Source organism: Chenopodium album, chromosome 2 (assembly GCF_948465745.1).
Source record: "Chenopodium album chromosome 2, dcCheAlbu1.1, whole genome shotgun sequence".
Lineage (NCBI taxonomy): Eukaryota > Viridiplantae > Streptophyta > Magnoliopsida > Caryophyllales > Amaranthaceae > Chenopodium > Chenopodium album.
In genome coordinates, this window is record NC_137835.1 from 39,600,562 (window position 1) to 39,618,268 (window position 17,707).

Consider the following 17,707-nt stretch of genomic DNA (forward strand, 5'->3'; position numbering starts at 1 on the left):
ATGTTAGGAGAAGCCAATTGACTCCGGAAGGCGGCTAGATTGGACCCTTTACTTCGATATTCATGCATGTTTAGTTCATAATTAATTCAATTTCTATGCCTTTGTTTATGTTCAAGTGAATGCTATACCTAAACCATTTCCCTTAATGTTTTATTTCTTGTTTTAGCATATTTAGACTTTAGTTTATTTATCTCCTATTCCGGACTAGCTTAATTGTCGATAACATTTAGTGGTGTTTATCCGTTCTCTGTGGTTCGACCCCTATGCTTGCCTTATACTCGTATTAGGTTTGTTTAGGTTGTATAAATTGTATTTGATCTAGGGATAGACAATTGACGACGCGTTTATTCCCTTGTCAAATTGGCGCCTAGTAGCTATTCGCTAGCTTGGGGGGTTATCTATATCTCTTGGTGGTTTCTTAATCCATAGTCTCATGTTTGCTTGATTTATTTCTCTCATACTTGCTAAAGTCTATTATTGAGATTGGTTTTCTATGTTTGGATTGCCATGAGCGCCTTATTGAGTTGACTTTTGGTATTTGTAGCTTTGATTGATCATGCTTTCATCTTGCACAATTGTATATGCATTCTCGAGTATTGTTAGTTTTGTGAATATTTGTGTGTATAGTGTCTTTCCATGGCATTCAAGATAAAGTTTCAAAATGTTTTGTTTTAAACTTGGACATAATTGGGCTTTAGCACCTAGAATACCCTCTTTGCTAGTTGTTAGAGGTTTTCATGCACTTGAATGTCGAGGTTTGTTCACACATATAGCGTTGCCAAGGTAGTAGAACTTAAGGGCTTTGAGACCTTAACTCACTTGGTTTGTTGTAAGATGGTTGTCGCTCTCTAGCTAGTTGAAGCTTTAAAGGTGAATCTTTGCTAACAAGAAACGGAAGTTGACTTAGTTTAGGTTCATTACTATCGATTGTTATTTAATGGTACCTCCTAGTATATGGTTCTAATGTGGAAACATAGAGGCTAAGTTAGGAGAAGCCAATTGACCCAGGAAGGCGGCTAGATTGGATCCTTTATTTCGATATTCGAGCATGTTTAGTTCATAATTAATTCAATTTCTATGCCTTTGTTTATGTTCAAGTGAATGCTATACCTAAACCATTTCCCTTAGTGTTTTATTTCTTGTTTTAGCATATTTAGACTTTAGTTTATTTATCTCCTATTCCGGACTAGCTTCATTGTCGATAGCATTTAGTGGTGTTTATCCGTTCTCTGTGGTTCGACCCCTATGCTTGCCTTATACTTGTATTAGGTTTGTTAAGGTTGTATAAATTGTATTTGATTTAGGGATAGACAATTGACGACGCATTTATTCCCCTGTCAAATTGGCGCCGTTGCCGGGGAACGGCTTCCATTACCATTGTGTTATCTTATTGAGACTAGTCCTTTGTTTATAAATTTTCTTTTGATTTGTTGGTTTTTATTTGTGTTGCTTTATTTGAAAAAAATGGCTTATATTTCTATTCCTCAATTTGATAATGAACCGTTTTGAGTGTATTTCAATAGACTTGAGGATTTCCTAGATGGTGTTAAAGGTTTAACCAAGGGTGATTATTGTGAAATCATTAATTTGAGATTAAATGAGCATTTTAGAGGAGTAGTTGATAATATGTTAAATGGTAAATTTCAAGACATGTCTTCGGATGAGGCTTGGGATTTCTATTAATGGTTAGCTAGGGATAATTATGATTGGGAGAGAACCAATCATGAGACTTATGTTCGGGATTCTCATGCTTTTAATATTGATGCTAATTGTCATGATTTGTCTAATATGAATTCCCATGATGTGCTTGATGCTCCCCATAGTGACCATGTAATGCATGATTTCAACTCCCCTCCCTCTATAGCTCAATGTAATGAGGTACATTCTAATGATGATGAAGTGCATGTTCTTGCTCATATTGCATTCGATTTTTGCATGAATTCTAAAGGTGTGCCCCATAGTCCCCTAGGTGATTCCAATGAGCAAGCTTTTGACTCGTCTATCCATGATGATTTGGACTCATTTGAGATTATGGCCCAAATATTTCTTGAGTTTCAAACGGTAGCCCATAACCTTATGAGTGAGTTCATTGATAAGGCTTCATTAGAAAGAGATGAGTTTGAGAGAAATTTGCCCCCATTCACTCTTAATTTTGAGATGGTAGGCCTTGAGAAATTAAAGTGAGATGTTGTTAAAGGTTGTGAAGAGGAGGTTGAGGTTGAATTGCTTAGAGTTTTGAGCTTGAGGGCGATGTAGAACATGAGGGTTCTTTATTTGAGGATTCCATGATTGATTTTCATTCCCTCATTAGTGATGTGAGATCTTGTGATGAGGGATTAGCTACCCCTTTTTGCCTTTCTCATACACCTTTTTCCCAAAGGTTTAACCATATCTCCTACTATCCTATGTTCCTCCCTTCTTTTCTCAAAGAACCTCTTAGGGATCCTCTTCCTATTCATGATTCCAAAGCCCAAAACTCTTTCATTGTTGATGAGGAAAAGAGTTATAATGCCAACCAAAAAGATTTTTGTGAGGATTTTTCTTTTTCTTCTTCTACTTTTTCTTCTTATTTTCTTGATTTTTCTTTTGATTCTTTTACTTTTTCTTTTCTCCCTTCTCTCAAGCATAAAGTCTCCTTGTACTTTATGTTTGCTTGTCATATGAGCATCGCGTATGCTCTATTTCTTGATATGTTTTCCGGTGCATATGACAAGCTTTTGCGTTCTTTGTCGAGTTATTTACTAGATTGGTCATGCTTGGACGTTAAGCAAGCCTTTCTCGGGAAGTAACCCGTGTTTTATTGCTTTCTTTTTCTTTCTTTTGTGTTTATCATTTTTGTTTACTCTCTTGTCTATGTGTATAGGTACTCGATGCATATACTCATGTGCAAGGATTTTGGATTGAGCTCCTTGAGAAGGAGCACACCAACGATTGCTTGCATTTGGAAAAGCAATAAAGACGAGGAATTAGATGAAATTGTGGACAATGTGCTCAATTGCGGGTTTCAGCACCCACCTCACATTTGGTTTACTCTTTCCTTATTCCCTCATCTTTGCTTTCTTATATGCATTTGGATTGAATAAATTATGAATTGTTGTGTGAATATGTTTTCTTTCTTCCCCTCCCACCCACCCTTTGTGCCATTATTTTGAGCATTGAGGACAATGCTTCATTCTAGCTTGGGGGAGTAGCAATTCGCTAGCTTGGGGGGTCATCTATATCTCTTGGTGGTTTCTTAATCCATAGTCTCATGTTTGCTTGATTTATTTCTCTCATACTTGCCAAAGTCTATTATTGAGATTGGTTTTCTATGTTTGGATGACCATGAGCGCCTTATTGAGTTGACTTTTGGTATTTGTAGCTTTGATTGATCATGCTTTCATCTTGCACAATTGTATATGCATTCTCGAGTATTGTTAGTTTTATGAATATTTGTGTGTATAGTGTCTTTCCATGGCATTCAAGGCAAAGTTTCAAAATGTTTTGTTTTAAACTTGGACATAATTGGGCTTTAGCACCTAGAATACCCTCTTTGCTAGTTGTTAGAGGTTTTCATGCACTTGAATGTCGAGGTTGGTTCACACATATAGCGTTGCCAAGGTAGTAGAACTTAAGGGCTTTGAGACCTTAGCTCACTTGGTTTGTGGTAAGATGGTTGTCGCTCTCTAGCTAGTTGAAACTTTAAAGGTGAATCTTTGCTAACAAGAAACGGAAGTTGACTTAGTTTAGGTTCATTACTATCAATTTTTATTTAATAGTACCTCCTAGTATATGGTTCTAATGTGGAAACATAGAGGCTATGTTAGGAGAAGCCAATTAACCCCGAAAGGCGGCTAGATTGGATCCTTTATTTTGGTATTCGAGCATGTTTAGTTCATAATTAATTCAATTTCTATGCCTTTGTTTATGTTCAAGTGAATGCTATACCTAAACCATTTCCCTTAGTGTTTTATTTCTTGTTTTAGCATATTTAGACTTTAGTTTATTTATCTCCTATTCCAGACTAGCTTAATTGTCGATAACATTTAGTGGTGTTTATCCGTTCTCTGTGGTTCGACCCCTATGCTTGCCTTATACTCGTATTAGGTTTGTTTAGGTTGTATAAATTGTATTTGATCTAGGGATAGACAATTGACGACGCGTTTATTCCCTTGTCAGTATACTCCCAAAATCCCTTAATTTTGGTGCTTCTCAAATTTAAACATTTCTTCTTTGTGTAGCAACTTCCTACATTAGGTGCCTTTTCCTTGTCATGTCTTTTTTATTTTATTTTATTTTTTGTCTCTCTCTTTTTGTTTTACAAGTTTTGTTTTGCGTTGAGAACAAATTTTTTTTTTTATTTTTTTTTTTGCATTTGATCTTTCCTTTTGGGTTTAGACTAACTTTGTGTCCCCCTCTTATATTTCGTTTTCCCAATTTCCTATTTATATCTTTGCACCATTCCCATCCCAAGGTATGGAATAATGTAGGTTGAATAACTAAGGCTCAATTGATGAGGTTCAAAAAGGGCTGCAAAAACATGAATTTTCTCTAAGGTCAAGAACATGGGATTATATTTGTGGAGTTTCAAGTTGCCTCTTATGTTGGTGAAATCATCATATCCTTTAATTGTGGAACTAAGATAGGCCTATTTTCATTCAATACATCTTGTAATCCAAAGCTCATCAAGATTCTTAAAGTGTTGAGTATGTATGCCTTTTGATATTGCCTGTTTGTATGTATAGGTTTAATTTAATTCAAGTCAATAACAAAAAAGAGATTGAAAAGAGAACAAGATAGAAGTACTTGAAAATATATTTTTTATTCATTAATTAATGAGAGTACAAAATAAGTATATTCGAAAGCATGAATCTCTTAGTCTATCATAAAAAAAAATAAAAAATAAAAAATAAAAAAAAAAACAAAGGAAATAAAGAAACAAAACAAGAACTAGGGTGCTACATCTTGAATTGTTGACAACTTCTTGAGATTACGTCTTTGAGCTTTGTCCATTTCCGACGTAGGTGAAATCCTCTCTAAAAATCAAGTCCATCAATATGAGTCATGGTTTAATTTATCAAGTCCTTTTTAATTAATGTTCCCACAGTATATACTTTTGAAATGTGTCTAAACCGAGGTATTGTAAATGGCACTTGTATGTTGTAGACATATTGTCTATGAGCTTTGGGAGAAGTTCATGATCCAGAGGTCTTTGTGGAATAAGAGCAACCTTTGATCGCCACCTGGAAAAGAAGTCAATGAAGCCTTCTTCTTCCCCTTGCTTAAGCAATTCGAGATCGCGCAAGGTAGTTGTGAGCTCGATGTTATCTCCATATTGGGTTAAAAACGCTTTTACAACGTCACTCCAAGTGGAACTTTGTTTTGCATCGAGGTTATAAAACCATGATCTAGTAGTTGGGTCCAATGAATAAGAAAAAGTACATGCATATAGGCTTGGTTCAACCCCTTTCAATGCCATAATTTCAATAAGGCTCATTAAGTGAGTCCTAGGATTGTTTGTAACCCTAAAGGTGGCAAATCCGTAGTCAAGAAATTTTTTGGGAGAGTCTTGCCACTAGGTTGTGGTGCAAGCTCATAATTGAAGTACTTATTCCCTAACTTAGCTCGAAGGACAAGTTTCTCCAAGGCCTCTACTCTTTCGGCTCTTGCTTTTTCTTGCATAATGTTTTCTTTTTCTTTTTCTGCTTTTATTTTAGCCTTTTTTGCTTTTATATGAGCCTTCATTTGGGCTTCTTCTTCTCATAGGGCCTTTAGGTTTTGGAGTTCCTCAATAAGTTTCTCCAGTGCTGCTTTGTCACCCATGATTGGACTACTATGTGAATGTGGAAGATGATCTAGTAATGTATATCACGAGAAATTGAGCGCGTTCACTTAAACCTTTTCTGCCAAGCATTCAAACTATGAACCAAAGTTAAAATGATTGTTTTATTTCTTTATTTTTTTTAAACCTTGTAATACGATTTCACTTTAAGCAAGTTTGGTGATGAAGAATGTCAAAAAATTCACGAACAATTATTAATGGAATGTCATGATTTGTATTGACTTCAACAAAGTAATAATCTAAGGATTTTACTTTAAATGAATTGTTTTCAAAAAAGGTAGAAGAAAAAGACAAGAAAGTTGGATTGAAAATGCTCATCAAATTTTTAGAAATATTAATCAACCCGAACACACTCCTTAAAATGATCAACACACTATGGTATTTGTTAATCATTTAGATTACAATAAATATCTACAGAGGCCATCATTTTCTCGGTTTTATCATTCATTATTTTCTCCCTTTTTTATATATATATGTGTATATATATATATATATATGTATATACACACACACACACACACACACACACACACACACACACACACACACACACACACACATAGGAACTTGAAACTAATCTGGTGCGTTGATCTTCCTTGATCCAATGGTTGACATCTTACCCGCGTTTTTCATTTAAGTAATGGCATTTTGGTAATTTTGTGAAAATGATTGACCTCCTTTCTTTCTCTCTCTTTTCCATTCATTTTCTCTCTCTACGCGTCCACATTTTCTCTCTCTAACATCGATTTCTCCGCCGTAGATTTGAGTTCTTCGACTTTGCAAATTTTTTTGCCCAAATTTTTCGTTTTTTATCTTTTATTACATCGTATTCTTCAGATTTTTTCATTCATTGAGGTAATTTTCTAATTATATTTGTATTTTGTTTGTTTATTTTGATTTCATTGTTTATTTTGAGCTGAGTTTTTCGATTTAGGGTTTTTATTGTAATTTTTCTTAATTTTTGCTTATTAATTGTTATTTAAATTATTCTATAAAATTTATTGTTTGATTTCTGGTTTTATTTTTATGATATTTGTTTTTAATTCCTATTTTATGGTTTTACACTTACGGATTCAATGTAGTTGTGTCTGCCTATAGTTGATATATTGTTTGTTGTTATTAATCTAGTAGTATAATTTGTTGTTCTTTTAAATTTACTTTTTGCATTCAGTCATTAACTTTTCATTATTAGTTTTCTATTTTCTTTAAGTTTTTTATTTTTTTTTATTTACTTTATGCTTTGAGTCATCTACTTTTTAGTATATCTCTAATAGTTTTTATTAGTATATTTTTAAAAAATATTGTTTAATTTTAGTTATAGTTTATTTACTGTTTATTTACTTTTTCCTTCTATTCATTAAATTTTCAGGAACATGCCTGAAAGCGTAGAGCATATTTTTTAAACATATTGTTTACTTTTAGTTATAGTTTATTTACTTTTATTTATTGTTTATTTACTTTTTCCTTCTATTCATGTACTTTTCAGGAACCTTTCTGAAAGCATAGAACATTGTTCTTCTTCTGTCACTACTGAAGATAACAATGTAAGAATTTTTAAAACACCCACTCAGCCTTTGCTTCCTAAAATATATTATAATTCTGGAGGTGATAAAGAGTATATGCCATGTTCTTCTGAAAACAAACCTTTTATTGGAATGATATTTGATACCCTTCAAGATGGTATTTCCTTTTATTACAAATATGCTAATGAGTGTGGATTTGAAGTCCGTTCTAGTACTACTAAATCACAAAAGAATAAGAATGATCCTACTGGTAAAGGAGTTACTATAATTAATCATTTATTATGTAGCAAAGAAGGGTATGTGGCAAATAACAAGAAACGTGGTAAACAAGTTGAAGGTGCTTGTTTAAAGAGAAAGACTGTGAAGAGAGTTGGTTGTCCTGCTAAGAAAAAAATTTAGGTTCTTTACTGGTGGGAAGTATATGGTGTATTGTTTTTATGAATATCATTCTCACCCTTTTTCTACACCTATTACTAGGCAGGTTACTAAACATGAAGTTGGTTTAAATTTTGCTCATAAGAAGTTTATTTTTGACAACTCAAAGTTAAATATAGGGGCTGTTATGTCTTATAGGATCATGAAAGAACTTTGTGGTGGGTTTCAAAATGTCAGGAGCAGTAAAAATGATTTCAAAAATTTTTCTAGGGACTTGAAAGTTTATATCTCTAATGTTGATGGTGCAATGTTTGTTCAGAACCTTGAACAAAAAGTTAAAACCAGTAAAGGGGATTATTATTTTGATTACTGTGTTGATGGAAGTAGGCATTTGACCCGTGCTTTTTAGGCTGATGCTATTGGTAGAAGAGATTATCAATTATTTGGGGACTCTTTATCTATTGATTCTATCTATGATACAAATAAATATTCATTGGTTTTCTGTCCTTTTACTGGTGTTGATAATCACAAGAGATGTGTTACGTTTTGTGCTGCTCTATTATCTAAAGAAGACATAGATTCTTTTGTGTGGCTATTTGAAACTTTTTTGAAGTGTATGGGAAGAGAACCCTCTTGTATTATCACTAATCAAGATCTTGCAATGGGTATTTCCATAGAAAAGGTTTTTACCAAGACTAAACATAGGATATATATGTGGCACATAATGAGGAAGGTACTTGAAAAGGTTGGAACTGCTTTTTGTAATGAAACTGATTTCCTGAAAAGCTAAGTGCAGTAGTTTGGGATAGAGATATTAATCCTTATGTATTCGTTGATGGCTGGAATAGTGTTATGGAGGAGTTTAACCTTGTTGATCCTGAGTGGTTTGCATACATGTTCAAGATTAAACATCTTTGGATTCCTGCATATTTTAGGGACCTATTTATTGGTGGGTAACTGCGTTCTACATCTAGGTATGAAGGTGAAAACAGTTTCTTTTGTAATTTTACAAATCCTCATGTGACCTGTGTTGAATTATTTGTCCGTTATGAAACTGCTCTTGATGCTCAAAGGCATGAACAGGATGAGTTGTACAGGCTTAATAAACTTGAGCCTTAATTGGTTACTGATTTACACTTGGAAAAGCATGTTGCAATTGTTTATACTCGTTCCATATTTTATGATTTTCAAGAAGAATGTCAGGGAGCTTTTTTTTCATGTGGTGTTGAAAGTTGTAGTTCTCTGTATGGAGATGGTGTGGAGTTTTCAGTTATTGTTGATCATGAGAAACGGAAAAATTTTGATGTAAATTTTGACTTGGCAACATATGAGTCAAGTTATACTTGTAGAATGTTTGAGAGTCAAGGTGTTTTATGTAGACACATTTTGTTTGTTATGAAAGGCAAGTGTATACGAGAAATTCCTGATTCTTATATCTTGAATCGTTGGAGAAAAGATTTTCTGAAGAAAGCTTCTGTCATAGATGTTGCTCTGGATGATGCTTCTAAGTATGATAAGAAGAAGCAATTGGTCAGTGATGTATGGTCCAAGATTTTCAGTTGTGTGAGTTTAACTGATCAATATGAGGATGATTTATCTGAGCTTATTAGGACATTATCTTCATTTGAGGAGCAGATGGTATAAAAGAATAATCCTGAAAATGCACCTAGTTCAAAAGTGGTGAAAGATGTTGATATTCAGGTTTTGGTTGGGTCAAATGAAGTTGATGTAAATGTCTTGCCTCCAAATCAGTGTCTTAATAAGGGTTCTGCCAGAAGTTCAAAGAGGTTGAAGAGTGCAAAAGAAATATCTACTGAAGAAAAATCTAAAAAAGGCAGAACTTGTAGAGCTTGTGGGCAATCTGGTGTTTCCCATGACAGTAGAAACTGTCCAAACAAGTAGTCTTTCAGGTATTTTACCCTTAAGTGTGTTCTATTTACTTTAAACTTCTATTTATTTACTTTAACAGTAACTTCATTTACTTTTTATTTTGTGCAGGTGTTATTATACTTGGTAATTTTTTTATTTGGTATTTTACCTCTTTACCTTTTTTATTTACTTTAGGTTTTAATTTATTTACTTTACATTCTAATTTATTTACTTTAATTTGTGACAAATAACTGATGTTTATTTTTGTGCAGTTATTTTAATACTTGGAAATTAGAAGATGTTCTGGAAGATCAAGGTGAAGATTTAATGAACAAATTTTTTCTATTATTTTTATTACTGTAATATTTTTACATTTACTATAAGTAATTGTACTACAGAACTTAAGTTTAGTTTGTTTACTTTTAGCTATTGTACTTTAAATTTATGAAATATTTCATTTACTTTTATCATATTTTGGGTCATGCGTCGGGTCATTTGAGTTGGGTCAACTATTATTACTTGAATACTTTTATATCCCATTTCTCCCTTTACTTTATATCCATTTTCTATTAATTTAACAGTATTTTTTGTACTGAAAATTGAACACCTTATTTCATAAAAAAAATTTTAAAACCTTTTTCCGTTTACTTTAAACATAGTATTATTTACTTTAACATTTTTTTCATTTACTTATAATCGAATAACATTTTTTTGACGTTAATACTTTTTCCCATCTCCACCTTTACTTTTAATTAATTTTTTATTACTTTAAATGTATTTTTCTCTACTTTAAAATCGAACACCACATTTCAGAAAAAAAAAAATTAAAACTTTTGTGTTTACTTTAAACACATTGTTATTTACTTTAACAATATTTACATTTACTTTTATATCTTCCATCATTTTTGAGAAAGAACAGTACTAGTAATTTAACTTAGACATATAATATGTATTATTTTTTTAACACTAACTGGAAATATTATATTAAGTGGCTAAACCCATAGTTTTAATTACAAATAGGATCACATAATTTTCACATTTATAATTAATGCTAACCTAAATAAGGCCTAATATTATACTAGAACTACCAAATTGCTATACAAGTTGCAGAACTTGAAGCTGCACCAGTAACTTATCTTCAACCACTACTTAATAAAAGTTTTTCATTAATACTACACAAGTTCAAGTACTCTAAATATCTATGATATATTCAAATCTACTGATATCATTTACATTTGTTCTGATTCTTTCTTTTCTTCCCAATCCTCAACATTTGTTAGCAGCTTCTGTTTCATTTGATTTATTTCATTGAGAAGTAGGTCAAGCACTAATCTTATATGATGGTGATTCAGTCTTGCAAATTCCTTTAAAAAAAAGAGTATAATTTAGTATAGATTAGTTCTAGAGTGTAACGACTTCAAAAATAAGTATGGTAACTTACCTCTGTTATTGTTCCTAATCCTATGCCATTTGCACCATCATAAAACTTCATATGCAACAGTAGATAGCTTGCTGAGACATTATCTTCTCTTTCTTTTTGGAATAGAAGTTCAATTATTCTCATCTTGTAGGTCAGCATATCATTTACCTGTGGATGCTTCCTTTTTTAAAACAACTTCTGTACTTGTATCACCTGAATGGAATGAATATTAGTATAATAAAAGATATTGAAAAATGAATTTAAAGATAATTTTTTTATCCATTGATTTTTTACCATTTCTAAGATAAAACTCTGTACTGCCTCATATTCTTCATTTGTCTTGTACAAAGTGTTGTCCAGATGATCAATTGTTTCATCTTTGAAGTTTATCACAGCAAGAAAATAATGATCTTCTAACATCACAGGTATATACACCTACATATAAACATATTTACTTTAAACCTGTTTTTAATTACTTTAAACATATATTGTTCTACTTTAATATTAATTATGTCTTACACATTGAGCTACATCCAAGTCCAATGATTGTGAAGTGTTCCAATCAATCCATAGTTTTTGCATACTTGTTACTCCCTTTTTTCCATGAGCTTTCAAACACATTGTTAAAGCATCCTTCCAAAGAAAAAAATCTAATCATTATTTCTAATATTTATTTGATGCAGAATTCTAAACTATAAAAGTTAATTTGAAAAACTTACCATGAAGTCAAATCCAAAAAAGTATCTGATCAAGTCATTTTCAGACCTATCTTTTTCCATTTCAATGTTATTCAGGTGGTTTGACCAAGCAGTGATCACATTACTTGAAACTTTCCATTCATTGAGCAAAGCGTTACAATCTTGCCTTACTATTTCAATTGAATCCATAAACCAGCCAACTACTTCGCTGTAATGTAGAGTTAAATTTAAAGTTAAACTTATGTCAAACAATATTATATATTATGCAATATGATTATTTGTTTTTTAGGAAGTCTAAAACATACCTCTTGTTTGGAAATTTTTCACCATCATTGGTTGCTAAGAAGTCGATCACTTGGTAACATTGCAAACTCATGTTATCCATTACTTCCTTGTGTTTCTTCAAGAAATCAGAAACAAAAATCATATCTTCTACCCCTTTCTCCTTCTCTAGTTTTCTAACTACCCTAAACCTTGAAATTTTTCTCAGAAGTTGTTTTCTTTTGGTGTTTATGTCTGCCAAAGCAACAGCAGCACATATTTCTGCACGATACACCTTTCTCCTATTTGCTATATCAAGGTCGGAATCAAAAGTCTCTCAAGAAAAACACAGCATATGGATCATTGCAAATACACCACAATCAAGAGTATATCTTGGTGTCTTCCACTTGAAGTTAACTTCATAAAACTCATATTCAAGAATTTCATCAGCTTTTTCATGATCAATTTTCTTAAGAAAGTTTGACATTTCCTCCACCTTTAACATTTGTAAAGCAATATATAAGTAAAACATTTTTATAGTATAAATTAGAGCATCTTTAATTTATATGATTTAATTTCTTATGATTTACTTTAATTAGAACATCTTTTACTTTATATTTTATATTATATTTTTATAAGTAATAAAATGTGTACCTTTAATAGATATTCTTTTACTTTAATAAAAATATTATTTACTTTAATCAGATCATCTTTTACTTTATATTTTATCTTATTTTTTAAATGTCATTATAATCTATACTTTTAATACATTTTCATTTACTTTAATAGTACTTTTATTTACTTTAACAATTTACTTTTTATAAACCAAAAAAGATCTTACCACAATAGATCCAAGAATTCTGTAGAAAGGCTTGTGCCTGTCATCATACTCCATGTTATCCAAGTATTGAATTGTCTGATTCATAAAGTTAACCACCATAAAACTATAGTGGTTACTCATACAGATTGGAACAAAAATCTGTCATTAAAATTACAGTTATTAGTTTACAAATTCAAATTCATAATTCCATACAATGTAGTTTAATAATTAGAATAATAAGACACACCAACTGAACTGTCTTAATTTTCTCCTTTGCATCACATAAGCACATCCAATCGTATCATGCCTGATTCAATTCTTGTGAGTGTACTGAAGGAGACTTCACCTCTGTTTTTTTATCTGTTGGCTGGGAAGCATCTTGTGACCTGAGAGACAGCTCTAGAGGTCTCTGTGTATTAATGAGAACATACAAAATATTACTTTATGAGATCATACATATTTAATTATGATTAAGCTTAACAGTTTTTTTAATTCTTACACTGTGATCAATGCCAAAGGAAAAGCATGAAGGATCTTCTTTTAATCGAGAATCATTCATTAGAAATGACCAACATTAAACTATATTAGATTTTATCATTTGAGCAGGGGCTGTTGGAGCTAGGAATGTTGTGTAATCTCTTGTTATCATGAGAAGACTTTCAAATATCCCAATCTCTTCACTGTGTAAAATTAAATATTTATAGTAAATTAAATATTATTTAAAGTAAACTAAATATAACTTAAAGTAGATATAATGTAGTTGAACCTAAATAGTATATTACTTACTGTTTTAATGGGTTGTACTTCACAAAGCAGTAATCAGCCACTATTTGTTTCCTTTCATTATCTTAGAAACAAAATCAATGTCCACATATTTCTCTCCATAATCTAAATTGATTTTAACTTTTGAAACTATCTCATTGTGAATGTCCTTAATCTCAATTGTGGATATTTCTGCCTGAAGTTGTTTTTCAGCAACAACTGTAATAACATAGCAAATATAATTTCAATATAATGATACACTATTGACTATGGATTGATTAATATTTATTAAAGTTAACAGCTTACCTTCCTTTGTAGGTGTTGGCTGATTTAGGATACTCTCAGTAACTGAGTGTACTACATTACTAATATCAGCATCAACACCCTTGTTTTCAGCATCTTTCTCTCCCTTATTATCAGCATCAACCTCCTGATTATCAGCATCAACCTCCTGATTATCAACACCCTTGTTTTCAGCATCTTTCTCTCCTTTCTCTCCCTGGTTTTCTTCCTCTTCTTTTTCATTTTTGTCATCATCTTCTTTTTGTTCCTCCTCATTTTCTTCTTCCTCCTGCTCCTTCTTTTTATCCTTTTCTTCCTCCTCCTCCTTTTTATCCTTTTCTTCCTCCTCCTCCTTCTTTTTCTCCTTTTCTTCCTCCTCCTCCTCATCTTCTTTCTTCTCCTCCTCCTCATCTTCTTCCTCCTCATCCTGTTCTTCCTCCTCCTGCCTATTGTTTTCATTCTTTTCTTTTTTATCATCGTTCTCTTTTTTTCCATCATCCAGATCCTCTATTTCAAAATATTCATCATCAATATCCAAAAGGACAGTTTTAGGATCAACTGCATCTTCTTCAAAAGTTTTAGGATTTGTGTTAGTTTAATGTTGCTCCTCCCATGTTGACATAATCACACTAGATACATTTTTTAGATCATCATAAAGCGTGACTATTTCATCCATAGCCCTTTGTACTCTAGGATCTTCCATCAGCCTTTGTGTTTCAGAAACCTGTTGGGAATTAGATGTAGACACATTCATTTGTTGCCTTTTCATTTTTTCTCCTAAGGTAGCTATACGCTCAGCATGTATCATTGCAAAGAGTTGTGAATTTCTAGTCAACAAATGCAGTTCTTCTTCAATTTCCTTAGAAATAAATAACAACAATTTATTAGTACATTATTTTTTAACACAAATAATATTAACTTTTAAAGTTAATTTGTTTACTTTAAAGTTAACAATATTTACTTTATGTTTATCATTTACTATATATTATTACCACTAGGAGCAGAGCAATTTAATATAATATAAGTAAAAAAATATGAGATAAAAGTAACTAAATTTCATTTTAAAGTGAATAAAAGAAATCATTGTAACTAAAAAAAATAAAATTACTCACATCTTTTGCAGCTTCATGTATTTCACTATCTGTCATCACACCTTCTGGTAGGTTGAATGACACCAATCTTCTCTCCCTATCAGTAAAATTTCTATAAGCATTCTCAATTACATCTCCCAAGAATGCTTGCTTTCCTTTTTTTCTATAAACTAGATAGTCATCTTTTTGAAGTTCTCCTTCACCAAAAGACGCCTTTGCCTCTTTTACAGTTCTTTCTTTGACTTTCTCATCTGACCAATGTTGGATCAATGGCAGTGTTATAGGTTCAGGCTACCCTTTGAATGCTACATGATGAAAGTATACAAGTTGAAGAATAAGGATACATCCACTTATTCCCGATCTTGATTCCTTTTTTTATTGTTCTTGAAGCTTCCCACTGATTTGCACAGGTTATTCATCACATAACCACACCAATCAAGGTTATGTATTTCTTTTACATTGTCTGCGTAATTGATTATCTTGTAATCAATCACTCTATTTGCAACAGGGGCCAAGAATGTTCTACAAACATACATCACAAAGAATCTTTTAAAATCCTCCCCTCCTTCCTTTAGACTCTTTAATTTGTTCTCCAAATTATTCACAATTATCTCATCATCTTCTGGAATTTCTAGCTTTTTCTTCCATTCTTTTTGAATCAGCAAGTTTGATAGAGGTTGCTTCCTTAACTGAAAACTCACCTTGTTCTTAGTTACATGTGGAAGCAAAAATATATCTTCAACATCGTAGGAACTCACTAAAAATTCTTTCAACATGTCAATCTTAAACATGCAGCTGCGTTCATTGTAATGGTGACAAAGCCATGGAAGAATCTTTGTTGAAATTCTTCTTAGCTTTAGTTCAAGCAGTCCTCCAAAACCAATACTTATGACATCTTTTTTTTTTGCTGCTCACTAAAATCGTTAATTAAATCAACAACTACATTTGGTCTGCAGTGCGTTTTCTTGATTTCCAGATTACCATCATCATTATCATTAACATCAATAACTTCATGTACATCAAGCTCAGCATTGTCAAGCTTCATTTTTTTTCTTTAAATGAGCTTTTCCCTTTTTTCTGTCTTCTTCTAATGAAACATCAGAATCCACATTCTGATCTTCTTCTGGTTCATAATTGCTATCTTTCACTTCAGATTTAACCTTTTCTTTGTTCCTATAATTTGTTTAAACATGTTAACCAACTTTGAAAACATTTATATTTACTTTATAAATATTTTTGTTAACTTCATTAAAGTTATCAATAAACATCATAGACATATAATGATTTACTCTAAACAATTTACTTTAAAACAGTTTTCATTTACTTTAGAAGAGTTTCTATTTACTTTATAACAATTTGTACTTACTTTATATCAATCTTCATTTACTTTAGAAGAGTTTCTATTTACTTTATAACAATTTGTACTTACTTTATATCAATCTTCATTTACTTTTATGTAATACCTTGGTGTAATACCTTGGTGCAATATAATACATAACAAATGGATTTAATTATATAAACTTTTATGAACCTTTTGATGCTTCTAGTTCCTTAATTCTTCTCTTTATCAATATTTGCTTTTTTGAAATCCTTTGAAGCTTAACACCTATTACATTTAGTTAACACAATCAGTTTATAAGTATAGACATATTAAAAATCTTTTAAAACATATTTCTGACAAATGATTTACTTTATAAGTGTTTCTATTTACTTTATAACAAACTCCATTTACTTTATACTATATGTTTCGGGGGCTTTTGTCCCTGGGAGAGTTACGACACTAAGACTGGATCCAGCAAGGGGCGCCTGTACTTGCAAAGCAAACGGACCGTCGGATGGTCGGTGGTCTGCCTCCGAAGATTAAGTTAGTACAGTATTCGGAGTAAAACGTGCGGAAATAAGGTTATCTGCTCGGATTCCAAGCTCGGGTAAGGTACTGTCTGTTTCCTGAAAACGACAGCTCTGTAATAAATGTAGATGTGACGTGTTGTCTCGTGTTCTGTATATTCTGCCCTCAAATGAGGGAATTATCCCTATTTATAGGGTCTTTTGGGAAAGTGTGCCCTCCCTAGGGTCTGGTGACCTAGGGATTAGGGCACGCCGCAAAACGGCGCCTCAACGTTTGGGCCCTTGAAGGCCGCCATTTCAGAAGCGATATCTTAGTGACACGTGTCACAAATCCTAAAAGGCTATTTGGGCGTCTCTTAGGGTGACACGTGTCGCCCTCCTAATGGTCCATTCTGGATCATCAAACATCCCAAATCAAAGGGATGTCTGCCTACCACGTGTCACCATCTCAAAGGTCCAGGTGGCACCTCTACCAGCGACACGTGGCGGGCTCCAATTGGGCTACTTGGCCGGGTATAAAAATACCCAAATCATTCGCCCCTCACATGGGTCACGTGCATCGCACATGAGAACTGTAACAAGTGTCGGCCTCTGATTGGCCGAGTCATTACTTTTTACTGTTGGGAGAATTTAAGGTTTTAACCCCAAGTTTTCACCCCCCCTATAAATAGAAAGGTTTGACTTCCTTTTGGTTTCACATCGTGAATCTTCAAAGGAATCTTGAATCTTCTGACTTTCAAGGACTTTGACCTTCTAGAGCATCCGACAGCCGGCCCCCTTAGTTCGCCTGCTTCATCAAGCGCACAAGACCGACGACTCTCGTTACTTTCTTCTAAGGTAACCGCCTGATCCCTTTTTACTTATTTTTTGCATTTTTCTTTATCGAAATGGTTTCCCAAACGCACCCAGTACGGCCTAGGTTAGCGATAAGCCGGTC

At 32.6% G+C, this 17,707-nt stretch overlaps 1 protein-coding gene across 1 annotated transcript; it reads left to right on the forward strand.

Annotated features, from left to right (window-relative positions):
- Positions 1-6,461: 6,461 nt before the first annotated feature.
- LOC145571812 (protein FAR1-RELATED SEQUENCE 5-like) lies at positions 6,462-9,951 on the forward strand. The gene is made up of 10 exons (XM_081630851.1): positions 6,462-6,472; positions 7,308-7,713; positions 7,826-8,053; positions 8,129-8,401; positions 8,506-8,603; positions 8,694-8,810; positions 8,958-9,357; positions 9,421-9,617; positions 9,718-9,732; positions 9,861-9,951. The coding sequence occupies exons 1-10, from the start codon at positions 6,462-6,464 to the stop codon at positions 9,949-9,951; spliced, it is 1,836 nt and encodes a 611-aa protein (XP_081486977.1).
- The last annotated feature ends 7,756 nt before the right edge of the window (positions 9,952-17,707 follow it).

What these genes read in the sequence shown, in the direction of transcription:
- LOC145571812 (XM_081630851.1), top strand. An exon ending in TGGGTATTTCCATAGAAAAG is followed by an intron (nt 8,402 to 8,505) that starts GTTTTTACCAAG and finishes TTTCCTGAAAAG; the next exon opens with CTAAGTGCAGTAGTTTGGGA. An exon ending in AGGCATGAACAGGATGAGTT is followed by an intron (nt 8,811 to 8,957) that starts GTACAGGCTTAA and finishes TGAAAGTTGTAG; the next exon opens with TTCTCTGTATGGAGATGGTG.